The following is a 26660-nucleotide window of genomic DNA, read 5'->3' on the forward strand; positions in this document are numbered from 1 at the left end:
TATCACTGTCCCAGTTCTCACATTTGCCCAAGCACCCTGAACACTCACTGTTGGCACCATTCGATGCACTTTTTCAGGGTGAGAAGAGTCAAACACGAATATAGATCCCTTCCTCCTCGATTTCATACAAATGGACACATATAGAAACCTCAACTTTTTTTTGAGATATGGTGTCATCTAGCTCAGATTGGCCTTAGGTTCAACACCTATCCAAAGATAAACTTGAACTCTTGACCCTCTTGCCTTCACATCCCAAGCACTGAGATTACAGGGCACAGCTACCTACCATGTCCAGCCCTCTAAAACTTTTCTATTTTGTTTTAAACAATGTTTCTTGGGGGTCTCTTAGTGAGCATGGCATTATAATGGCAAATACCTGAGCTGAAATACTTAGAAGGACAGAGAGTTGGTTTGGACTTAGGATTCCAGACTTTCAGTCCATGCTTTTTTTTTAACCTGGTTGCTTTGGGGTCATGGTGGCACAGTATATCATAGTGGGAAGCATATGGTGGACTGGGATGGCCATCTTCTGGTGGATAGGAAAGGAAAGGAAGAGAGGGGGCCAGGGCCCAATATTTTCCCGAGGGCACATCCCTAAACTTCAGTTGATTTTAGTAAGCCCACCTCCTAATGATCCTACCATCTCAGTAGTACCATAGATGGAGACCAAACCTTTAGCCCTGAGCCTTTGGGGTCATTCAGGATCTGAACAAGAAGATGAGCTCTCCGTACTGGTACCTAATGCAATTCCACATCTTCTTTTTAAATAGCTGCTTTGTCTGGATATAAATGACTAGCACTAAGTGGAAATATACTCTGCGTTTTATTCATAAACTACACACGATAATTTTTATTTCTGCGAACCAGTCTCATGGATCTGTCATTTTATACATTGCTAAGTGTGTTTATAAAATAAATCCTCAAATTAGAATTATTAGGTCAGAATTACTTTGCATTTTATAATTGTATACATATTGTCAAAGTACTACTCACAAAGTCATAAAAAATACCCTTCTGCCAGCATGATGTGAAATTGACTGCCTCCTAGATCCTAATTTATGGAGTACATATTAAACATTTGAAGTGTGTGTATACTTGTTCATTTATGTGCATGTATGTTCGTGTACACATGGAGGTCAGAGACCTACTTCGAGTGTCACAGCCCAGGCGCTGTCCATCTTGTGTTTTGAGACAAGATCTCTGGCTGGCCTGGGACTTGCTAATAGGGTTAGGCTGGCTGACAAGCAAGCCCCAGGAGCTCACCTTTGTCACCTGTCAACTGCCCCATGTGGGGCTTTACAAACTCTCTGTACAACACCTGAGTTTTATTAGATAGGTTCTGGGTGTTGAACCTAGGTCTTCACGCCTTCATGGCAAGCAGTTACCTGACTGGATTATTTTCCCAGCCCAGACTTTTAACTTCTTTGATATCTTGAGTGGTGAGGAGTGATATCTTAGATGAGCTTAAAACGGCACGTCTTCTTAGAACAAGAAGTGTGTGTGTTCTTGTCTCTTTTTTGTTTTTATTTTGAGATAAAGTCTCCCGTTTTCTTCCAAGCTCGCCCTGAACTATTAGATTCGAGTGATACTTCTGTCTCAGCTTCCGGAGTATCTGGAACTACCCGTGTACTCTATTGTGCCCAGTTTTAACAGCTTTTTATATCCTCTCTTCTCTGTGATTGAGCTACCCATTCATTATTATTTTTTTTCCAGACAGGGTTTCTCTGTGTAGCTTTGGAGCCTTTCCTGGAACTCACTCTGTAGCCCAGTCTGGCCTCGAACTCACAGAGATCCGCCTGCCTCTGCCCTCTGAGTGCTGGGATTAAAGTCGTGCGCCACCACCGCCCGGCATCCCCATTCATTATTTTTAAAATATAGATTTTAGGAGGTGTATATATCCTGAAATCTATATTTTATATACATATATGTGAATATATGTATATGTACATAGAAAAATGAGCCTATGTCTATTGCATAAAATTAAAAATATTTTCTTATAGTTGTTTTTGCTGAAGTTTTTTTCAAGTTGTACTTATTTTATATTTTGAATTATTGCTTAAAAAGTGTTTTTGCCAGCTATCTTTTGTCAGCATTTGGCAGAGGATTAATATTCAGAATATAAAAAGAACTAAAAAAATGAGAGTCAAACAAAACAAATGACCCATTTAAAATATAGGCTATGGCTCTGAACAGAACATTCTCCAAAGAAGAAATAAAAGGGCCTAAGACATAGCTAAAAAAAAAGTTGCTCATCCTTGGCAATTAGGGGAAGGAAAATCAAAACACTTGAAGATTTCATATTACCCCAGTTAGCATAGCTAAGATCAACAAGAAGACTGACTACAAATTCTCAAGAGGATGTGGGGAGAAGAGAACCCTCTTTCACTGTTGGGGGGATTTCAAACTGGCACAGACACTTCGGGAATCAGTGTGGAGAACTCTCAAAAAGCTAAAAATAGACGCAGCCTATGACCCAGCTGTGCGACTGCTTGGCATCTGCCCAAAGGACTCGACATCCTACTCTGCAGATACTTACTCTGCTGCGTTCATCACTGTTCTGTTCACAGTAGCTCAGAAATGGAAACCACCTCCTCTAGTTATAAAGAAGTTCTCTACTATTTTCTTCTAGAACTTGTATGATTTTTTTTATATTTAAATATCTGGTCCCCTTTTAATTTACCATGCAGCAAGCTTGAAGGCATGGATCTAATTTCGTTTGGCCTTTTGATGGTGCTCCACTAGTTTTCTTAGTGAGCTGCACATTTTCTCTCCTCATAACTGATACCACTTTTATCTTCTTCTAACATCCTGTGTCTGGAACTACTCAGTGAGTCTGTTCTATACCAGTGCTGTTTTGCTTAATTGTTTTGACTTTATAATGTGTCAGTTTATGTTAGATTAGCAGCAATGACGGCCTCATCTTAAACTTACATGGTACGTTGTACTGTACAAAGCATTCTGCATACATTATCTCATGTGTTTTGAGCTTCATAATATAGGGCAGCTGGAACAGGTACTATTGTCCTTACTTTATAGATGAAGAACCTGGGGCTCTGACAGGGAGAAGTGATAACTAAGCAAGTCTGCAAGGCCAGAAGATGGCAGAATGATGGCCTGCTTGTGTTCTGGTTTGTGACAGTTGTGGTTGTATTTATCAGACTATCTTGTTTTCTCTCTTTATCAGGGAGCTCATTGCTATAGCACAGAGATGAAATGAATGCTAGAGTTCTAAGTCCTTGCAAGACCATTGGCTTTAGTTTGAGAAATCATGGAATGAGAGGGCAGGAGACCCAAGAGATCCCAGACTACTCTTTCTGCCTTTCAGAGAAGGGAACCAAAATTAAGAGAACTTGTGACTTGTGTCACCAAGATCATATAGCTACTAAGATGTCAGGTCTGAGTCCAAATTCAGAGACAGGTCTTACCATTTAGTTTGGTAAAGAAGAGGGAGAAAATGTTGGATGTTTTTATGGAACTGAATCATTTCTATGTTAATAAACACCTCCAGAGACAGAAAAAAAAAGTTAAGTGCATTAATTCATTCAACAAACAGTCACATGGCAGATACTATGCTACATATTGGATTTGCTGTTTTTCAAAGATTTATTTTAAGTTATGTGTATATTTCTGGGTCTATTCACATGAGTGTGGGTGCCATCAGAAGGCAGAAGAAGGCATTGGATCCCCTGGAACTGGAGTTACAGGTGGTTGTGAACTGCTCTATATGGGTGCTGGGAACCGAACTCTGTTCCTCTGCAGGAGCAGCCAGCACTCCTAACTGCTGAGCCATCTCCCAGTCCCGACTCTCTAAGTTTGTAATAATGAACTACAGAGGCACAGTCCTGATCTTTACTGAACCTAGATTTAGAGAGAAAAACTGCTGTGGAAGCAATCAACGTGTGGATAAAGGCGAAATTCCAGTTCGAGAGGGACAGTGAGAGAAAGTCCAACTGGAAGATCTCATTTTGACTGTGGAGACTGGATCAGCCTGAAGAGCCGTCACATCCCCACATCTGGGTGACTGCATCCTCCAGACATCCCAGGCATCTAGTTGGCTCAGCTAGGACCCCCTTATCACCCCCCCAGTTCCTGGTTTTCTCTCTTTTCTCCTCAATTAACCACTCCCGAGTGTCGCCAGTCCCATGTGCCACCATGTCTTCTGTCCACTCACAAACCCCGCTCAACTCCCTCTGAGTTTTTTTTTTCCTTAAAATTTATTCAGAATTCAAGCTGAGTGCGGTTTCTGTTTTCTCCATGGACTCTGGCTGATCTAAGGAGCCTACGTTATTTTTATAATTGGAAAATTTTCATTAAAATAACACAAAAGACCACCCCTGCCTCCCACCTCCCAAGAGGAAGCACTCTTCAGGGTGTGGAGAGGCCCCTCGGCTCCTAGACTTGAGGGCGATTATTTTTGTTTCAATTTTGAGCCTTCATATGAAATTAGGCTTCAGGCTAGAACACCTATTTCTTAGAAAAACACACTTTCTCCTGGAGAGAAATTCTAGAAAGCAGTCGCGGGCTATTGACAAACTATAATGCTGCAAAGGGATCTGGCCAAAAAAGGACTCAAGAGAAAAGTGTCTGTCGGGAGAAGGGGGCCTAGACAGTGGTTCTGGGTCTGTACTGCCAGCTGGGTGTCCAGGTGGGCAGTCACGGACAGAGCCAGGTTTCAGCCGGTGTCTGCCTGGAGTGGAGACCTGTGGCAGTGGTCACTGGAAAGTCACCAGCACCCCACTCCCAGGTGTCTGGGCTCAGCAACTGCCAGGCTCCTGGGGGTAAGGACTGGAGTCTGCTCAGACTAGGGATGAAGATGCTGTAAGAGGAGGTGATGGACTAGTTGGGGGTAGGGAGGCTTGGCACATCACCATGCCCAGTTAAGTCCCCATTGGCAGAAGGACTTTGCCCCTCAAGGAAGTGTGGGGAGGACTCTCATGGTTGCATGGCAGTGAAGGGCTGTCTGGCGGGCCTCCCTCTGTGCCAAGAGGCTTCTTGGCTCTGCATTTGCAGAGTGGTGTGGGAGGAGAGGAGGGAGGGATTCTAAGCTGCTTTGCCTGGTGGTGGGGTGGCCACTTTTGCAGAGACTTCATTGAAAACAGGGGTCTTGGGGGAGCTGGAAGCAAGTAGGATGAAGCTGCAGATGAGGACTGAGGGTCTGAGAGGAGTTCTGGGGACATACAGGAAAAAGGGAGGGGACAGTTTCGACAAAGCCAGTTTAAAATTGTAGTTTAACACTGAACCAGTCATAAACTTCATTTTCTTTATTCTGCAAGATGAATTCTTCTATTGGTAAGCTGTTTCTCCATAAACTAAAAGTTCCATAAATAAGTAGAATGTGTTCCTCACTGTTGCACACCCCAGACCTCGAGCACCTGGAAGGACAGTGCTTTTTATCACCTGGTGAAGGAAGGGATGATGGTCAATGTTGTATATGTTGTAAGTCACTGCTAGACAGAAGCCTCCTAGGGCAGGAACTACATTGGTCTTGTTCATGATTTCCTGGTCATCCAAGGTGACCAGGAAAGGGCCTGGCATGTAATGGGTGACTGATGCATGAATGACTGAATGGCCATAGTCTTCCTTATGGAGGAAACCAGTGAGAAGGGTCTCCATTGTGCCCACAGTACCTAGCTGAAGGCCGACTAATAATTAATAACACAATAGTGGTCATCTTACATTTTCCTTTTGCCTTTACTTCTGTTTTCCCAGTTCTTTCTTATCTAGAACAGTTAGAGCAGTTCAGTAGCCAGGCTGTAGACAATAGATCAATTCAGTAGCCAGACCCGAGGCAATGAAGATACAAAGGTTTGTAAGATACCATTTCTGTGTGAATGTGTATGAGTGAGTTTGTGTGTGTGTGTTCACGTGTGAGTAAAAGTGCATGCTGGCTACTGTGTCATCCGGAGAGCAGAGGGAAACCGCAGATATGGTTTCTTGCCTTCTACCTTGTTTGAAAGAGGTCTCATGTGGCTGATTGTAGACGTACAGGGATTTTTTTCTGTCTGTCTCCCCTCTTGCTGTAGGAGTGCTGGGATTACAGATTGATGCTTCCTTGTCTGCCTCTCCGTGGGCTCTGGGGCTCTGAACTTAAGACCTCACACTTGCATGCCAAGTTCTTTACCTATGGAGCTATCTCCTCAGCCTGAGACACCATGTTCTTTTGCACGCAGGTCTCCCACATTGTCAGGCAGGCAGATGGAGGCGGTGCCGCCTGGTGTGACCGGTGAAAACAGACACAGAGGAAAGGAAGGCTTTCTGGAGAGATGCCTCCTCCTCAGGCCGAGTTTTGAAGGATGGCTACCTGCAGGTAGAGTTTTCCTGCCTGGCCCACAGTCAGGACAAATCTCTTTCACCTGCCAGTCCCACAGCCGTTCAGACCCGACCAAGTAAACACAGAGACTTATATTGGTTGCAAACTGTATGGCAGTGGCAGGCTTCTTGCTAACTGTTCTTACAGCTTAAATTAATCCATTTCTATAAATTTATACCTTGCCATGTGGCTCGTGGCTTACAGGCATCTTCACATGCTGTTTGTCATCGTGGCGGCTGGCAGTGTCTCTCTGACTCAGCCTTCCACTTCCCAGCTTTATTCTCCTCCTTGCCCCGCCTATACTTCCTGCCTAGCCAACGGCCAATCAGTGTTTTATTGATTAATTAGCAACACATTTGCCATACATCCCACAGCAGCTACCGGTCTGCTGGGCGGTGAAAAGGCTTGGGCTGGGTAAGAGCCAGTCTAGGTTAAAGCTGCACTTTCCCAGGGACCCTTTCCTGCAGCGGAGTCAGGAAAGATCTTCAGTGAGTTCCTCAGAGGGTACTGTGAGAAAGATCAGTGACTCTGTCCTATTGGTTTCCTTAACTCTGAGGCCCCCACACCTAGGAGCCTACACACTCTAAAAAGGGCAGTCCATGATGAGGGCCGATCCCAGACTCATGCAAGATGCAGAAGTATGTGCAACCTCGAACAACATGATCAAACAGAAGGAGAGGGAGGGCTGGGATAGCAATCTTCAGACATCTGAAGACCTGCTATCTAGGAGCATGGAAGGAAAAAAGTTACAAGGAAGTCTGTACATAGAAAAGGACCTGGCACATTTCTGGGCATATACCAGTCAATCAGAAAACATAAAATATGCTTCCTTTGACGTCTGACACGAAGTCTGGATCCACACCCTGCCCCAGGAGAATTGAGAGACTGTCTTAAGATGGAGAAAGCCGGACAGACCCCGAGTCAACTTCATGGCCAGACTGTAAATCATCTTAACAGTTGTTTATTTACTTTGCTTGGTTATTAAGTTTTTCCACCCTGTATTGAATGCTTGGAGGTGACTAGGAATCTTATGATGTGTTCTCTGTGTCCACAATGCGTTGATTTTACCCTTGACTCGGCCAGCCTGATTTTAAAATGAATCACATAAGCTATGTGGGTAAGAAGGCCCCCTCCCCTCTCCCACAAGGAGGGGAAGGCTGCCCTCCAGAGAAGCGCGTCCCTGTATGCAGAGCCATGTCAACTCTGCTGGACAGACCCTCTAAAGAACATGAGGAGGAAGAGAAGGAGATAAAGTTCTGCCCTGGTGGTGGTTGCTCTCTAGGAACCAGAAACTTCCCAAGGTCTGGGGATGGCAGGGGGAACTTAGGAACTGGCTTGTCCCCTCATCCAGTATCATTTCCTAACCCAGGATTTCACAGTGGTAAGAGCCTGGGCCTGTGAACAGTACTTTCCTAGGACCAGACCAATTCTCTCTGTCACTGTATTAGTCACCTTTCTCCTGACTGTGACAAGGTTCCTGAAAAGAGCCACCTATGGAAGGAAGGGTTTATTTTGTCTGGTGGGAAGGCATGGCGACACTAGCAGGAGGCAGGTGGTCACATTGCATCCACAGTCAGGAAGCAGAGAGAGATGAATGCTGGTGGTCCACTTTCTTCTTTGTATCCATCCAAGGACCCCTGCCCATGAGATGATGCCACCAGATGATGCCACTCATTCAGAGTGAGTCTTCCCACTTCAGGCAAACCTCTCTGGAAGCTCCCTCGCAGACACCCCAGAAGTTAGTTTCCTAGGTGATTCTAAATTCCATGAAGTTGACAGTTGAGACCATCCCAGCCACCTCTGTACCATGTGACCATGAACACATTTCTTAATCTTTCTGCACTTCAGTTTTCTCAACCATAATTGAGAGATAATGTCACCTGCAGGTTTGATGCCCGAGTTAAAAGGGTCAATGCATAGAAGATCCTCTCCAGGTCCTTGGTCTGTGTTACTATTTTTTCATGAAATGTAGGCATTTTAGACACAGAATATTTTAAAAATTTATGGCTATGTGCACTGCCTAGAGTTCAGCCCATCACATAATAGCTAGCACTACATTTTTTTAATGAAATAAATGAATTAAGGATGACTGTGCATCTTTTGAGCCTCGTGACAAATGTAATGAGCACAAAGTCTGCTCACATGAGGCTTACAGTCAGGTGGGAGGGATAATATGACCACATGTTCTCACCTTCTCTGCCCATCAAAATCATCTAACTGCTCTCAAAAAAGATACCCTGCAGAAACTCTGACTTGGTGGGTTTGGAAGACATTTTGGCATGGCATGGATCTCAGGGTGTGTGTGTTCTAATGTGCCCCTTAGTTTAGGAATTCCTGTCCTAAATATTCTCTGGGTTTCATGAAACATTTTCCCCATAAAATATTCAGCAATGCCCAAATCAAATTTTGGGAAATGCTTTTATTAGCTACATTTGATATGAAAAATTCTCAGAAAGTCTATAATAATGGAATATGTTTAACATAAAAATAGCGAACAAAAGTAAGTAGATGTTTGCAAGCTGTAAACATTACTCTGAAGGTGAGGTGAAGGGCATGAATGATAGAATTATTCATAAATCTGTGAATTTATCATAATCTATGAATTATGTTTATAATTTGAATGTTACAAGCTATAACGCCTCATTTAAAGGAGCTATATAGAAAATGTGTCTCTGCTGAAATGCATTTTGAGAGCAACTTGAACAATTAGGTGGCAAGTGAGCAGGTGGGATGGGACGGTGCTTCAGCACAGGGAGAATCTTGTGCAAAGGTCCTGTGGCAGGAGGAGCCAACTAAAGAACAGAAAGAGCCACTTGAATGCAACAGGTAAGGGTAAAAACCAAAACAAAACAAAGTAACTCCCTCTTCCTAAAACGGAAAAGACATGATTTCTGCCTTCTAGGGACTTGTACCTTAAGGGAAAGCTCATATATTCCAGAATTTTCCTATTACATTATACGTTGATGATTTTCCAACTATACCGGGACAAAGGAATTAGTGTCAGGAATAATCCACCAACAGCTGATACACAAAACTCAATGTCATGTGTGTCTTGAGGTGACTGAATTTTTAGGGAGCAGATGTACTTTGTCCAGTATTGGCTGGGCTTGGGTTAGCATTAGGTCCTGATTTCTGAGCATTCAGATTGGGTTACATGCAAGCGACTGGGAGATTGGATCAAGATCCAAGACACATCCATGCCTAACCACTCCTTTTCTCTCCAGCTCCATTAAAAGGCAAACAAGGGACCTTATGACGACTCTGTTGGCTGGAAGACAGGCATCAGAGCCCCACACTCCCTCCTCCTCACTACCTTCTGGCAACTACAGTGTGTTTTCACCTTAGTAGTGGTGCCATCTCAAGTGTTACATAGCTGGGATTGTGACATATACAGGTCTTTTAGGATCACCTTCTCTACTCGGCATGACACTCTGAAGGCTCATCCAGTTTGTTGTTTGTACAAATACCTTGATTTTATTTCTGAGGTCATGTTCATGGCAAGAAGGGGCCGCAGTTTGTTCAACTACCACTGGTTTATTTCCAGGTCTTGGCTATCATTTATAAAACTGCTATAAACATTTTGGGAAGGATTTTTATAGGGTTAGAAGCTCTAGTTTTACTGGAATAAAAGTGCTCAGTGGTACAAACACCAGGCTCTATGGGAGCCACAGGGTTAACTTTCAAAGAAATGATCTCACTGCTTTCCAGAGCGGCACTACCATTCTACTTCCCCACCAGAAGTGTTGGAAGGTGCCATTTTCTCCAAATCCTCACCAGCATCTGGCATCATGACTGTAGAGGTTTTGAACACCGTGATAGGTATGTGGTGCTATCCTACTGTGGTTGTGGTTGGTTATGTACTGCAACGGAAGCAGAGAGTATGCTCGGAGAGAAATAAGTAATGTGCTTGGGAAAGTAGGTATTATTCCAAAAGGATCATCTGAAAGGAACTGAGACTATAATGGGGAGGACCATAAGAGATGCAACAGAAAGGTTGGGGACTGGAGGGAATTTATAGGAAAAGTAAAGAGTTCTTCCTGACTTTGCAGCATCCACAATTCCTGTGTTCAGAGTGGTAGGAACACTTGATGCTATTAAAAATAGCAATGTAACTGTGTTGGGAGAATAGGAGAATTCAGGTGAATGTGGTTCTTAAGGGAGAGTCCGATTCTTTTGTCCCAGTTGTAATTGAGTAAACAAGGGCAGCTAGTGAGTCCCGAAACAGCTGTAGAGCACATGACCAGAAAGGTGACTACCACAGCTGTGCAAGGTAAAGAGCAGCTGGAGCTGGGGAAAAGATAGGGGAGATAAAGAAAACAACTTCTTTTTTAAATCATTATATACATTTGATAAAACAATTGAAATTTCATGGTCATATCACCTTGAATAAGGGAATTTAAAAGCATGTATAAAAAGAGATAAAGGGGCTGGTGAGATGGCCTGGTGGGTAGTCTGCCAAGCCTGATGACCTAAGTTTGATCCCCAGTACCATATCCCACATGGTGGGCAGAGAGAACCGTCTCCTGAAAGTTGTTCTCTGACCTCCACACACGGCACAGTGCTCTTGCACACACCCTCACCCTCCACTCATCCCCACACACAAAGAGACTCTCAGACTTAATAATTAATGTTTTACAAGGGACTAATGTATTTCAGATGTCACTGAGAGGGTGAGAAGGGTGGCAGAGAAGAGACACAGGCAAATGGAAACACACCGAAAACACTGTTTGCCGTCAAGTGGAAACTGAGGCAGACAGAATAGCTTCACTCCAAGATGAGAGTGAACAAGTTCTCCCCTTGTCCTCAGTTGAGTTTGTATACTGTCTTCAAACATCACATATGGCACACATATAACTTGTTAGCCACTGGTGGGGATTTTAAGATCTCCAAAGGATATAACAGTCTATGATTTAAAAATATTTTTTTTTATTTTTAAACTTTTTTCACATAATATATTTTGATCATATTCTTTCCCCTACCTCAGCTCCTCCTTGATCCTTCCCTACTTCCTGCCAACAAACGTTTTTTCCCCCTCTCTTTAAACGAATTAAAACACAAAAACCACTGCAGAAACAATGGTTTTGGTTTTTGCATTGGCCAACTCCTCCTGAGCACAAGGCTTGCACTGGAGTGTACCCAGTGTCACTATACTGGAGAAAACTGAAGGTACCTCTCCTAACAGCTGTCAATTTCAAATAGCTTCATGGTTAGGGGTGGGACTTTGTCCTCTTCTCTGTGCTGGAGTTTTGTCCGACTTGAACTGGCACAGCTCTTGTGCATGCAACCACAGCCTTTGGATGTACATCTGCCCTGTTGTGTCTGAAAACTGCTGTTTTCTTGGAGTTGTCTATCATTTCTAACTCTTAAAAGTCTTTCTGCATAGATCTCTGAGCCTTAGGGGGAGGGGTGTGATAAAGACATCCCATTTAATGCTGAGTGCTCCTGAGACTCTCACTCTCTGCACGTTATCCTGTTGTGGGTCTCTGAGCTAATTGCTATCTATTGTAAGATGTTTTTCTCATGAGCTTTAAGCAATGCATTAACCTCTGTGGATAGCACTGTGTCTTCAGGAGTAATGTTATTGCTATGTTCAGTTATCAGAATAGTAACAGTACTTTTTCCCCTGAGTCCCATGACCTAACCAATCTCAGGTACTTGGCCTCATGAACAGTATCAGATATGGATTCCATCTCATGAGGCAGGACTTAACTCCAGTCAAAAAGTGGTTGTTACTCTCATAACACTTGTGCCATGATTTCACCAATGAGTATAGCTTGAGAGCTATACTTGCTATTGTAGCTCCCAAGGTTTACAGTTGGGTGAGACTGATGTTTAAATTTCTTTTCTAGTAGTATGTATAATAGCTTCCAGCACTATGAATGCTAGTCAGTAGGGGTGAAACTTGTAGTTGAGCACCAGTTCAATTTCTCCATATTTTATAATATAAGGATGTGGTGTCTTCAACAATAGGGGCTCATTGTCAGGTTATGGAGGGTAATAATGGCATTGGCAGTAGTCTATAACATTTGGGGAGTGGTCTATGGAACTCCTTTTGCCAGTGATTCAACAAGATGTAGCCCATTCCTGGTACTGGAGGTTTTCCTTGATAGTAGTATAAGATGTCTAGCTGGGGCATTGCCTCAACTATTATAGTAACTCCATTCAAATTCCTTTTATTATATGTATATAATAAGGAAACTTCTATAGTAGGTTTCCATGTGGCTTTTCAAAGGCTCTTTAGTGTTACTAATCCTTTCCCATGTTTCCTCCTCTACCCTGTCCCCCATTCTCTTCTCCATTCAATCATCCTAGTCTAACTTTCCTTTTATCTCTTTATAACACTGTATTCTGTTTCTTCTTCCTTAGAAGATCCTTCCGCCACCACTCCCCCCTCTGGTCCTGTACTAGCTATCTAACCTTGGTGAGTATTCTAAATGAAATTCACATAGTAGAGCTTAAAAGCTAACATCTGCATGTAAAAGCAAATGTAATGCTTGTTTTTCTGGTTTGGGTTACCTCGCTCAGGATGATTGTTTCTAGAGCTATCCATTTACCTTCAGATTTCTTAATTCAATTCCTATTAATAGACAAATAATACTCCATTATGTAAATATACTGGTTTTCATTGTCCATTTCTCTGTCCATGGGCATCTAGGCTGTTTCCAGTTCCTGATGGTTATAGAGCAGCAGTGACCATGGATGACAAAATATTTCTGTAGTAGGATGTAGAGTCCTTTGGGTGTATGCCCAAGAGTGATAGAGCTGGATCTTAGGGTGATCTATTTTCCGCTTTTTTTAGGTGCCTTCACACCGATTTCCACAGTGGCTGTACCAGTTTGCATTCCCACCATCAACGAGCAACGTTCCCTCCCCCTTCATCTTTGCCAGCATTTGCTGTCACTTGTTTTATTTATCTTGGCCATTCTGACTGGGGTAGAGTGAAATCTCAGAGTAGTTTTAGTCTGCATATCCTTGATGGCTGAGGATGATGAACATTTTAGCGTGTTTCTCAGCCATTTGTATTGCACCTTTTGAGGCTCTGTTTAGTCCTATACCCCATTTTTAATTGGGTTGCTTATTTTTTTGAGGTTCCATTTTTTTGAGTTCTCTGTATATTCTAGATATGAACCCCCTGTCCTATGTATAGTTTGTAGCAATTTCCCTCCTTCTGTAGGCTGCCTCTTGGCTCAGATGATGGTGTCCTTTGCTGTACAGAAGCTTTTCAGCTTCATGAGGACACTTGTTTGTAGGTGACAGGACTCTATACATAAAAGACCCCAAAGACTCTATCAGAAAACTTCTTGATAAAGACTTTCAGCAAAGTATCAGGCCAACATTAACACACAGAAATCAGTAGCCTTCCTACATACACATGACAAATATCCTAAGAAAGAAACCAGGGAAACAACAAACTGTCGAAGTAGCCTGAAGAAAAATACCTGAAAATTATCTAGCCGAGCAAGTGAAAGACTTGTATATAAAAATTTTAAGAGACTGGAGAAAGAAACTGAAGAGACATCAAAAGATGAAAAATTGCTCATGCTCATGGGTTGGTAGGATTAACATCGTGAAAATGGCCATTTTACGAAAAAGCAATCTACACATTCAGAGCAACCCCCACTAGAATTCCAAGATAGTTCGTCAGATAAATTACAAAAAAAAAAAAAAATCTTAAACTTCATATGGAAACACAAAAGCTCACAATAATTAAAACAATCTGGAATAATAAAAGAACTCCCAGAGGCATCACAATCCCAGATTTTAAGTTGTATTATAGAGCTCCAGTAGTAAGATCAACATGGCATTGGTGTAGAAACATACATTGACCAATGGAGTACAATGGAAGGTACAGACATAATTCTACACACCTCCAGACACTTGAGTGGTGACAAAGGAGCCAAAAGCACACACTGGAGAAAGAACAGCTTCTTTAACAAGTGATGCCGATCAAATGGGATAGCTGCATTGTAGAAGAATGAAATAGATCCACATCTACTACCCTGCACAAGACTCATCTCCAAATGGATGAAGGACCTCAACATAAGACCAGATACCCCGAATCTGATAGACTAGAAGTGAAGAATAGGCTTGAACTCATTGCCACAGGAAAGGACTTTCTAAACAAGACCCCAATAGTACAGAGTTAAAAAAAAATCTTAATAAAATCAAAAGCAAGTAAGTTAAGCTTTCAAATTAAGAAAAAGCTAATCTAATCATAAAACTAAAAACAGAAAAATAGGGCTGCGTGGATAAAGTGCTCACTACACAACCATGAGGACCAGAGTTGATATTCCTAGAGCCACATGAAAGCCAGGTCGATGTGGTGCTCCCACTGTAATCCTATGGTGCTCCCACTGCAATCCTAGCCCTTAGGAGGTTGGCAGAGGGGACTCCAAGGGCAAGCCAACTAGCTAGACTAGCTGATTAGAGAGCCCCAGGCTCAGCAAGAGACCCTGCAGCAGTAAAATAAAATAGAGAGCAAGCGAAGAAGACACTAGACATCAGCCTCTGGCCTCCGACATATGTCCCTTACACAGCATACCTCTACATCCATGTGAACACACATGTATACAAGCACATCACACACACATACAAAAAAGAGAAACGACTCTAACATTAAATCTATAACATTATCTATAAAATGAGAATACAGGCTGGAGAGATGGCCCAGCAGTGAAGAGTACTTGCTGCTTTTGCCAAGGACCCAGGTTCATTTCCCAGCACCCACATCTGGTAGCTCACAATGGCATGGGGTAACTCCAGTTCATGGGGATTCAATGCCCCCTTCTATCCTCTGAGGAAACCCAACATGTGCCATGCACACACAGATGAACAAGCACACATACATATGCATATAATAATAAATACAGTTTTAGAAATGTGAAACAGGTTTTATGTAATACGCAAATGTCAAACTTGGCTAGTAAGTAGTGCTTGGATTTTCATTTGTTTGTTTTTGTTTTTCGAGACAGGGTTTCTCTGTGTAGCTTTGGAGCCTGTCCTGGAACTCACTCTGTAGACCTGGTTGGCCTCGAACTCACAGAGATCTGCCTGCTTCTGCTGGGATTAAAGGTGTGTGCCACCACCGCCTGGCTAGTGCTGGATTTCAAAGTCAAGTGCATCTGACCCTGGGAGTGTGGCCCTCATCCTTTACATCTCTCTATCCTGAGAAAACCCAATGACATAGAAACTTGTGGGCCATGAATTATTATGAAGACATATATTACAAACTTTCATCAAACAAGAATGACTATTGTCTCTCAGTTGTGCAAGCATCAAGAAAATTATCATGATCATATTTTAGCCCAGAGCAAGCATTGATCAGTTTCATAGTCAAAATGGTGTAATTCCTGATCGTTTATAATAAAAGTTATAATTTAAAATATACTAATAAAATAGAAAATAAACAAAACATTGATGTTATGATTTAAGAAACAGACAAACCACAAACAAAACAGCCAAATTCAATTTTTACAAGAGAAAAGGCGGGAATATATATATTTTAAAAATTATTTATTTTACAGGTATGGCTATTTTTCCTGCATGTATATCTATTCACCACATGAGTGCAGTGTACAGAGACCAGAAGAGGGTATCAGAAACCCTGCGTCTGGAGTTACAGATGGTTGTGAGCCATCATGTGATGCTGGGAATGAACCTGGGTCCTCTTGAAGAACAGCCAGTGCTCCAAACCACTGAGCCATCTCTCTGGTACCAGAAACACACACTCTTTGAAAAATAAAGGGTCTAAAGTTACAGAACCTTAAAAATTACATGACTGTAGAACTCTGTGCCATTGATCTTACTCCAGATGAAGTCAGTGACTTAGGAAATGGATAGAAAACCAGGCACAACTAACATCCTTTTCTTATACAAATCAAAATAAAATAGCAAGCTATAAATAAATTTTGATCAAATTCATTAATTTGATCAAAAGAACCTACCAGAAACCTCCCAGTTGACAGCACACTGAAGGTTAACTATTAGATATGATTTATCAAAAACAGAGGCAAGAGAAAAATAATCAGTGCTCCCTATTTAGTGCTCCCCATCCAGTGTGTAGGGAACTAGAATTGATGCTTCTCAATGATGGGGAATTTTTTTAAAAAAGGAAAATACTAGGAAGAAAGAGACAAAACTTTAATTCTGGAAGATTTGATAAGTAAAAATCTTATGAGATGTCAGACAATGTACTGAAAAGGAGAAGCTAATAGAGTTTTTAGTAATGTTGCCAATTAAAATTTAAATATTAGCATTACTCTACTGATAATCATGTAGAGAAAAATCTTGAAAATAAATTTCACTCTTAATAGTCACAAATATTGTGAAATATACTGGGCATAAAATCCAACAGGGTGTGTAGAAGACCCACAGAAAGAAAATGATTATACTGTCCTGAACGTATACAAACCCAACGTGCTCATAGATAAGAAGACTCTCCATATTAGGAATACAATGTAAGCCCAGGAAGATTTTAAAAACTGAATTTGACAAGCCAATTCTAAAATTCATTTGGAAGAGAAAACTTATGTAACAACAAAGACATTTTGAAATATATTACCAGAAGAAGGGACTTTCCCTAGTATATGCTATATACTATATGCTATATGCTATATGCTATATGCTATATGCTATAAAGTTACTTGTTGGTATTAGACAAAGACAAATCAATGGTAGTGTATATAAATGCATAGAGCCTCCTTCTAGTTAGCCATTCTAGAAAAAAAACTGAGGTAGGTAAGATAGAGACATATATGAATACTAAGATTGTAACATGATACACAAGAAAAAAATGTTTTAAAAAATCAACCCACAGGACTGGATCAGCAGGTAAAGACTTTTACCACTAAGCTTCATGACCTGAGTTTGACCCCTGGGACCTACATGGCGTAAGGAGAGAATTGACTCCTGAAAGCTATTGCCTGGCCCCTACATACATGCATGTTGTGGCATGTGCATGCATATGAGTGTGTGTGCGCACACAAAAATAAATAGATATTTTTTAAAAACCCCAACAACCTATGTCCAATCAGTAGGAGAAAAGCTATGTTCCTGTCTATGGCTTAAAAATACTACATGACTGTTAAAGAGAATGAAGGAGACCCAAATACATCAGATTAGAAAGAAATATAGTATATTGTAACCTGAAAAATTATCACTAAGTTGAAAAAAAACCCATCTAGTTGTAGGCTCAGGTAAGTGGTGTGTTATGGTTCAGTTGTTACTATCCCCCAAGAATCATGCTCTAAATAACTGATCACCAGCCTGTGGTGCTAGTGGGGAGTGGTGGAGCCTTCTGGAGATGAAAAAAGCTTTGGGAGGTGAGGGAAATTTATGATCCCATGGACCTTTAGGGGGTGAGAGAATCTTCAGGAGGCAGGACCAATAAGAAAGCACCAAGGAATATTGGGAACCTGACCTTTTCTTTGGCTTTCTTTTGCTTCCTGTGGAATAATGCTTTTGTACACTGGTTTAATAAAATGCTGATTGGCCAGTAGCCAGGCAGGAAGTATAGGCGGGATAAGCAGACAAAAAGAATTCTGGGAAGAGGAAGGCTGAGTCAGGAGATGCCAGCCCGCTGTTCAGGGAGCAGCATGTAATGACACACAGGCAAAGCCACGGAACACGTGGAGACATATAGATTAACAAAAATGGGCTGAGTTGAAGTGTAAGAGCTAGTCAGTAGTAAGCTTGAGCTAACGGCTGAGCAGTTTTAATTAATATAAGTCTCTGTGTGTTTACTTGGGTCTGAGAGGCTGCGGACTGGGCAGGACACAGGAAAACTTCCAGCTATTGTCTCCATTAGGTGAGCAGATAATAGAGCTGAGTGACCATGGGCTGAAGTCTCTGTAACTGTAAGCCCAGATAAATCTTTCCTCTTTTGAAGTTAATTCCCTCAGGTGTTTGGTCACAGTGACTCGAAGTTGACTAACATAGTGTGACAATATTTATATTAGATCACAGGAAGCTACATACTTTCGGATATATAGTCATTTGTCACTTAGCCATGGGGATACATTCTGAGAAGGTGTTATTGAAAAAATCCATCTTTGTGTGAACAGCTACCTCGCTGGATGATATAGCCATATAGGACCTCTGTGGTCCTGGCAGTCTGCTGTTGACAGAAACATCATCCATTATGTGGCACATGACTGCATGCTTATGTGGATCAAGAAAGAATCTGTAGGGATCTACATCAAAGTCATAGAGTTGAATTTTGTGGCAGGGGTGTAGGATTCTTGGAAGAGCAAAGAGAAGGACTCTGTCTCTTATATAGCCCTTCACTGTATTGTTTGAAATCTTAGTTTTTAAAATGGATCAAAATACCAGAAAAAAAAAAGAAAGAAAAAAGGAAAAAATGTAACTCTTTACAATATAGATTATTGGGAAAAGATTTCAAGAAAGTTTATAAGATTGTCGATGAGTAAGGTGGCAGGATCCTGACACCTCTGTAATGTAAAGGGAAAACAGGACAACTAAGGGCCCAGAGGTCTTCACAGCTCAGACATAAGGCTCTTGCACAGAGTGGCTTCCCAGTCTCCCCATTCTCTCATTCACTGGACTTTCACTATTTCTCTATCTTACAGTTAGTCACACAACTCACTTTTTACCAATGTCCCTAAATAGATGGAAAGGAAGAAAGCAAACTGATTCCTTGAGTTGTAGATCTTTTCTGCCCTTCTTTATTGCCTTCATCTGTAAACCTTTGGCATCTTCTCCCCTCTCTGAGTCTGAACAGTCCAAACTTGTACAAACTGAGTCAGGAATCTTTTTCTTCAGGACATTCTAGCAGCGCTTTGCTCTAGTAACCAAGATAGCAGCTTTATGCTTATGCTCAGATTAGTTCTTCAATTAAACATGGAAAATTAATTATATTTTTTAATGTGATGTTCTTATTTCTTGTTAGATAAATTCCCTTGAAATTATAAGATACAAGAGAAAAAGTAGCAGGGGAAGTAAAAGGAATCAAAATCCCAATCATTGGGCCCTTGTGGCCCATGAAGTCAGGTTCTTCTCCTGTCTCATAAAAAGATGACCTGATCATGAGGTTCTCATGATCATGTTGACACTATCAGCTGAGGGCTTTCATAAGCATACAGTGGACTACTCCATCCTGGAAGCTGAACTGCCCCCAGACATTCTTTGACTTCTTTTCCTCCTGAGAAAGAACCTAGAGGTGGTGGTTAAGGCAGCAGCAGATAGGCTACAAGCTTCTAGAAGGAGCTGGCAAGTTCTTTGAGAGGAAATGCTTGCTTTGTCAAAGCAATGTGACTAAATGAAGAACAGCCAAGCAATTCAATGATAAGAACCAGACATTAGGATTTTTTTCCTAAATGCTAAAGATTGAACTCAGAGCCTTATGCATCCCAGGCAAGCACCCTCCCATTGAGCTGTATCCACACTCCTCATTTTTTGAGACAAAGTCTCACTGTATGTCGAAGGCTGGCCTTGAACTCACTGTGCAGCCCAGGCTGGTATTGAAATCTGGGTGCTCCTGCCTTTATCGCCTGAGTGCTGGGATTACGGGTGTATACCAGCCTAGTGCTATGATTTCTGATTTGTCAGGAGACAAGGTGAGAAGAGAGGCAGAGAAGAGCATATCTAGAAGTATGGTAGTGCTCACACATTACAGTGCCTACTGCAGCATCTTGTAATTAGCAAGCCACAAGGTGTCACTACTTCAAACCGAGAGAGAGAGAGAGAGAGAGAGAGAGAGAGAGAGAGAGAGAGAGAGAGAGAGAGAGAGAGAGAAATTGAGAAGACAGAGGTTGTACTGCACCTGTTACAGGATATAGTTTCTCATCTATATAGGCCCCAGTTCCCTCATCCCAGCCTTGCAAGGAGCAGCAAAACAGCAAAATCATTTTGAAAATGCATTCTGTTTTGGCCTGCAGAAAAATAACATGTAATCTCCAGAAGAGGAGTTCAGGCAGGTTACCCAAGGATATGAGGAGGAAAATGTGGAACAGTGTCCTGGCCATGGTCCAAAGCATCAGAGCACCTGGGACAACTCTAGCTGCTCTTTGTAAACCATGGAAATGGGGAAGACGTGACAGAAAGATGCAAAGACTGCACTGGAGGTGGAAACACCTAGAAAGAGCCCCAGTCACTGCACTGGGTTAAAATGCAGACAGGAGAATCCAGAGGCTTCCACTGAGAACCATATTCCTGCCTTTTCAGCTGCAATGCAGACAGGAGAATCCAGAGGCTTCCACTGAGAACCATATTCCCGCCTTCTCAGCTGCAATGGCTGCCTTTAATCTCCCACAGTGAGATGGCAGTTAGCCTGGTGCATGACTCTGGAGTCTTAAAAAGGCCTCCAAAGAGATGCTCTACAAAAGACTTCTGTATATACAGAGATTCCTCAAAACCATGCTGATGAATGTAAACAGATGGGCAATAGAGAGAGCCAGACTCTTTCCCCCCAAATATACATTGGCTTAAGCGTGAAGGGGGAAAACATTTAGTTGTTGAGATATGCCTGAGGTTTTGCTGAGCCCAGAGATTCTGGAGCATAGGGTGAGTGAGGCCTTTTTGCCAAACCCCAAATACTGCAGGGTTAAGCTTTTCCCTATAAGCAATTAGATAATTGCCGTTTCATTCTGTGGATTTCTCAATTGTTTTGCTGCCTCCCCCCTCCCCTTTTTTAAAGCAAACAAAATAATTATCTTTGTCTCAGGGTAATTTTCCTAATATTTCCACAATTAAATAATTAGTCCAACCCCTGAATTAAAAACTGCCCATCTGTCTCTGTGGACACAGCAGACGCCAGCTGCTTTAAATAACCCTTCAGAGCGGCCAGGTTAAGGGTTCCATTTGTGTCCTTAGAAATTAACACAAGGAAGCCAGCTTCACAATGCGGCAGACAATTCTATTTATAATGCTTAATTAATCCTCTCCAGTTACTCAGAGCACTCGCTGGCAACCTTTCATTTCCACCTCACCCAAACGCTTCCCAAGAGAAGAGTTAGAACGTGAACGTGGGTAGAATTCGCTGGGGTTTTGGTCAAGTATGGGTAAATTAGCTTCTGGTAGCTCACTAATCACACATAAGAAGGTCATGTTAAGTCGGGTAGATGACATTGATGAAACATGTCATCCAAATCCTGAGCTGGAGCGAGTGGGTGTTGTCGCACTGTCTGCCAACCAATGTCAGTCTGGGCAGAAGAGAGAGGATGATAAGGAAAATGTGAACTTTTTCGAAGGATTGGTGTCAGGAAGCCATCCTGAGGGACCTCATCTGTCCACAGCTTTGGGTCATCTAAGGTTGTCTTCTCTTTGCCACAGAAAATCCAGTGGTCACCAAGTCATTCCATTTGTAATCTCTTACTCTTACATGGAGTGAACTTACCCCGGACAGTTCCAAGCACTCAGAGAGCTAGCACATCTACAGAGACGTACGGAATGCTCTTGGGGAGCAGAAAGGAAGGCATGTACCCTAGGTGGGCAGTTTCACAGCTAGAGAGAGTGGGGGAGACTTGAACACACAGTTTCCTGTGGACCAGCATCCTGGAGTAGGTGTAGAGAGCTTTATAAGGTCTTTCCACGTGCCCATGTGAGTCAGAAAAATCGATCAATTACCTTTCCTTTCCCGTATTCAAAAGTGGGCAGAATGCAAGGACTCAGACTCTTTTGTGAGCCTCTAAGAAAAAACTCTATCATCTGTCATCCCTGGTGTTCATGAAGTGAGGATAAACATGCTTCGTGACATCGCCGTGACAAGCAGGGACACAGAGACTCATGCACATAGCAGGGGCTGTGTATGGGCCTGGCTGGCTTCATTACATCCTGCCCCATCTTCCTCCCCTGGGGCCTTCCCGTCCTTCACCAGCGCTGCTGCTGTGGCTGGCTCGGTCTGTCACTCCCTTGCTTTTGAACCACCCCCTCTCTCTCTACGTAATTCAAACTCGCTGTCTGTCTCCCCCCGTCCACCATACACACTATCAGCACTTCAGCCATTTACTTGTGATCTTGCCCCTATCTTATCCAATAGCTCTCCACAGTTTATCACATGAAGTCTTAGCTCCCTGGCTTCTGCTTCTATTCCAATCCCTCCCCACTCTGCATGGCTCCAGAGCAGCCAAGCTCTTATTTCCTACTCCCTCTGTGTGTCTCCTCCTCTAACTGTTCCAGTACTCTTGTGCACTGACAGCTGGATTCATTGTTCCCTCCATGTAGAATTTACATTGTCCCCAGTATCTCCCCCCAGCTCCCATCTGTCCTCCAAAGCCATGTCTGAAGGCCATCTCTATCCTGGGTACTTTACTGACCATGCTACCATCTTATCATTAATCATCTTCTTTTCTGGCTCCACTGAACGTCAGTGGGGACAGAGAGGGCAGTTTCTATGCTTCCTGCTCCCCGCCCCCATTGATACCCACATTTCAGCCTTTTTGCTCCTCAGATCAGCTCTGTTTTTTCTTATGTCCATTATCACTGCCTTACCCTCTGAAGGACACAGACGTGCCGCAGACATGAGTGAGATGTTCAATGAGGGAATGGGTGCCTGGTCCTGTTCCATATACCTGTGACTTATTCTCAGTCACCTTCCTGAACCTTCACATTGATATGCACGGCTATATTTCGACTTCAGGAACCCAGGGGGATAAAAACAACCCCACTAGTGTGAATCCAAACACTCAGAGCCCACAGTCCATCCCCATGCCCTCCAGGAAGGAGCAGGGAGAGAAGAGGGGGAGTGCAGTACCTTTGTACCTTGTCACCACAGCTGCATTGACACTGAGGGGCTCCTGGAAGCTGACAGTGAGTGACGTGCTGCTGGTTACCATGAGACAGGCATTGGCTGGCACCTCTGGGGGTCCTAGCACGGGAGGGAGATCATCAGTGTGTTAGCTTCTCAAATCCTTCTCGAATAACCTTCCTGCCTCTTCATAGGACAGTGGGAGCACAGACTTTGGAGACGTTGGTTTGTAGAGCCCACTAGCTTTCCCTTGTGAACATTTTCTTTAAAAGGTCGTGTGTGTGTGTGTGTGTGTGTGTGTGTGTGTGTGTGTGTATGTGTGTGTGTACATGTGCTTGCTCCAGAGGAGGATGTAGTACATCTCACTCTCTCACTCTCCACTTTACTCTCTCGAGACAGGGTTTCTCACTGAACCTGGAGCTGGACTGGCAGTCTGAAAGCCCAGCATTCCTCCTGTCCTCCACTCCGACACAGTGCAGGATTCAAACTTAGGTCCTTAGCTTGCACAATGAGTGGTCTTGCCCATGGAGCCATCTGAGCAGCCCATGTATTTGGCATCTAACTCTCTCCCAGAGTCAGCTCACGTGATTGGACATTCTCTGAGGCAGAGGCTTTGAAATGATGGAACTGACTTTTCTCTTTGTATTTGGAATTTCAACTCCAGTTCTTCTAGTTGTTTACATCAGATCTTTTAGGACGAGGGTTTGGGGCTTTGCAAGTGTTAGAGTTTCACATTTTAGTTTTAATGAAATCTTCTAGGATAAAATAAAACTTTACAGAATGAGAGTTTTAATGGCTCACAAACATCTGAGCTGTATGTGTTCTTCCATCAGGGACCTCACTCAGCAGCGTTCTGCACTGCCAGTAAGGACTAACCTGGACTGTCTTAACCAAGCACTAATATCTGGTAGAAAGAATGGAAATGTAGACAGCAGCATAATTCATGGGCCAGTTGACTATCTTTCTCTGTTGTATTAAGTTCAGTTTATATCTCTCTATAAAAAAAAAATACAGTAGAGTTGAAAACACTTTAAACTTGAAGCAGAATCTGGACAAATAGGCAAATAAATATTTTTCCAACTCCACATCCCAAAATACAGCCACTTAGGCCATCAGACCGTCGGGTCATTAGGCATTAGGGCGTAGCTGGTGGGAAGTGCTAGATGAGGGAGATGTGGTGGAGGGCGGCCAGAAGCACCCAGGGCTCACGGCTGTGGCCAGAGAACCAATTGGGAGCCAGAAAACCAAGCAAGACAAAAGACCCTTTTACAGCCTCCCAGAGCTCTTGCCTCAAACAGACTGACAACAGCCATCTATGCCTGGAGAGCTGAGAAGAGAAATCAGTAAAAGGCCTGGCTGGCTCTAACCGAAGCTCAGCCTCGGTCCGTGCCGCCGTCCTCTGCGCATACTCACTGGCGTGCTCGAAGCCGGTTTTCATGCGTCTGTAGAGCCGGTACCTCCACTCCCACGCCTTCAGCTGCTTCTCCTTCTCGGTGTTGTCCAGAGTGAAGCCTTCGTTCTCCACCTGGGCCGACAGCTCACTCACCCTGTCCTGGGCCTCCTGGACGAGTGTGTTGAGGTGCATGGCTCGGCTTTCCCGGCTGACGACTGCGAGGAAAAGAGACAGGATGACAGCGCTCCTTAGGAAGTGCGGTGGCTTTAGGCTATCCGTGTCTCTCCTGGAGAACGTGCGATCTGTGTGTTTTTTATCAACTGTCATACTATAAGGCCTAACACCGCCACTCATTATTTAGTGGTAAATTCAACGAATTAAGACATTCCCATTTCTCTTTGGCCATTTTGTCACATCTTCCCAGTGAGCTCCTTTGGCAGAGTTGGTCATGATTGCATTGATGACATTTGGAGGGACAAACGCCTGAAAGCAGAGGCCCCATCAGTCCATGAAGACTGTGGAACAAATTACATTCTACTAAAGTTGATTTTTTTAAAAGAAATTTTTGGTGGAATCCAGTTTAAATTTTCTGCCCTTATCATATTCCTCACAGCATAGAGAAAATTTTGCATGTGTGTCTTAGTATTAACCAATTCGTACATGGCTAATGAAATGTCTCAAACCAGTGCCACAGTGGAGCTAGTGGGTTCTGATGGCTGGCCCCCACACTGATCTTTGATTGTGGTCTGGTTACAGGAATGCACCTTCTCCAGAAATATCCATGCCCCAGAGAGTAAGACTTACTAGAGGTTTGCCTTTGGATTTTACTGATGCATCCCAAACTTCACTTGGCTTACATCATGTTGTTTACTCAATCTGCCCTGTGTGGTCAGATGTATACCAGTGGTAGAAGTTGCCCATTCTTGTGCTCGGCCTGTGAGGCTGCTTCCTGTGGTCTGCAAGGGAGGGTCTGCTTAGGTGGTCACCTGTCACTTCTGAGGGGCCCCTCCCAACTGGTGGTAAGACAGGAGACAGCCTCATTCTGGAAAGGTGGCTGAAGAGCACAGGAACAGGGACATAAGCCAGAGGCAAGGTCTGCAGATGTGTTATTGGAATGTGTTTGACACTCCCTGTGACCAAAACAATATTTCTTTCTGATGAGTGGGAAGCAGAACCCACCCATTTCATTCTTTATAATTAATGGGAAATATGATGAAGATAACTCAAGTGAAAATGTGTTAGGCATATTTTGAAATGGAAATTAGGTGGTTGTATACTCAGATACTCTGTGTTCATAAGCATGTCTGCGTTAATTACAGGAAATGAATACTAATTTATTATTGCCCTTGAGCACCATCAGTCTAAATTTATTTACAGATGAGGTCAATGAAAAATTAGTTGAGTCTTTTTTTCTTTTCCTTTTCTTCTTTCTTCTTAGGGCTGCTGTTCAGAACACCCGGGACTGTGTTCTGCTGCAGGTTTGGCATGGTTAATGAATGTTGTCGGAGCAGTCAATCATGTACTCAAAATACTGTCACACTTCTTTTTTTAAAGCCTCAGTCATGAGCCATGACAGAAAAATAAACAAATAAATATAAAGCTGAAAAACTCTTTGACTGAGCAGCCACGCTGTGCAGAATCCCCCGGGGAGGCTGAGGGAGGCCAGAATAAATGATAATATAAGTGTTGGGGATGTAGTGAGGCCATGATGGTGTATGAATAGGGAGGTACAGGAGGAAAAATGCGCGCGCGCGCGTGCGCACACACACACACACACACACACACACACACACACACACAAGAGCACACACTCCAGTGGAAAAATTGGCAATATTAGTAGCCTCAAGGTGCAATTTCCTGGAGCAGTTAAGACTGACAAGGCAGTACTAAATGCTGTTAATTTAACTAACTTCAGATTAATGGTAGAGTCTGCTGTGACTGAAGCCCTCAAACACAGTCTCATTATAGGCTTGCTGGGAAGGCCCTAAATATAGGCATTGACAGTTTCAAACAAATTCGTATACATCTGTGTATTTTTAGACAGAGGTTAGGCGTCAGAGTTTGTGTCACAGGTTTGAGGGTGATTAATTGACCCAGTAACTGCACCCTCTCCCCACAGCCCCCTCCTCCTTCCCCGCTAAATTATAGAGAAAATGGAGGAATTGTCCTCGTGAAGTTATTCAGTGGGCCTTTTATTGTAAGCCTGGTGTTTGAATTGCATGCATGCGTCAACACTTGGGTGATAGACACATGAT

General features: G+C 43.0%; 1 protein-coding gene across 1 annotated transcript in view; it reads right to left on the minus strand.

Moving 5' to 3' along the window:
* Ankfn1 (ankyrin repeat and fibronectin type III domain containing 1) overlaps nucleotides 1-26660 on the minus strand; it is a 143289-nt gene that overhangs the window by 99308 nt on the left and 17321 nt on the right. Inside the window, exons 3-4 of the mRNA XM_059269611.1 lie at nucleotides 24426-24620; nucleotides 23019-23132 (exon numbers count right to left, since the gene is read on the minus strand). Of these exons, the coding sequence (XP_059125594.1) occupies nucleotides 23019-23132; nucleotides 24426-24620 (309 nt within the window). The remainder of the gene's footprint in view (nucleotides 1-23018; nucleotides 23133-24425; nucleotides 24621-26660) is intronic.

The sequence above is a fragment of the Peromyscus eremicus genome, chromosome 8a (genome assembly GCF_949786415.1).
Source record: "Peromyscus eremicus chromosome 8a, PerEre_H2_v1, whole genome shotgun sequence".
Classification (NCBI taxonomy): Eukaryota; Metazoa; Chordata; class Mammalia; order Rodentia; family Cricetidae; genus Peromyscus; species Peromyscus eremicus.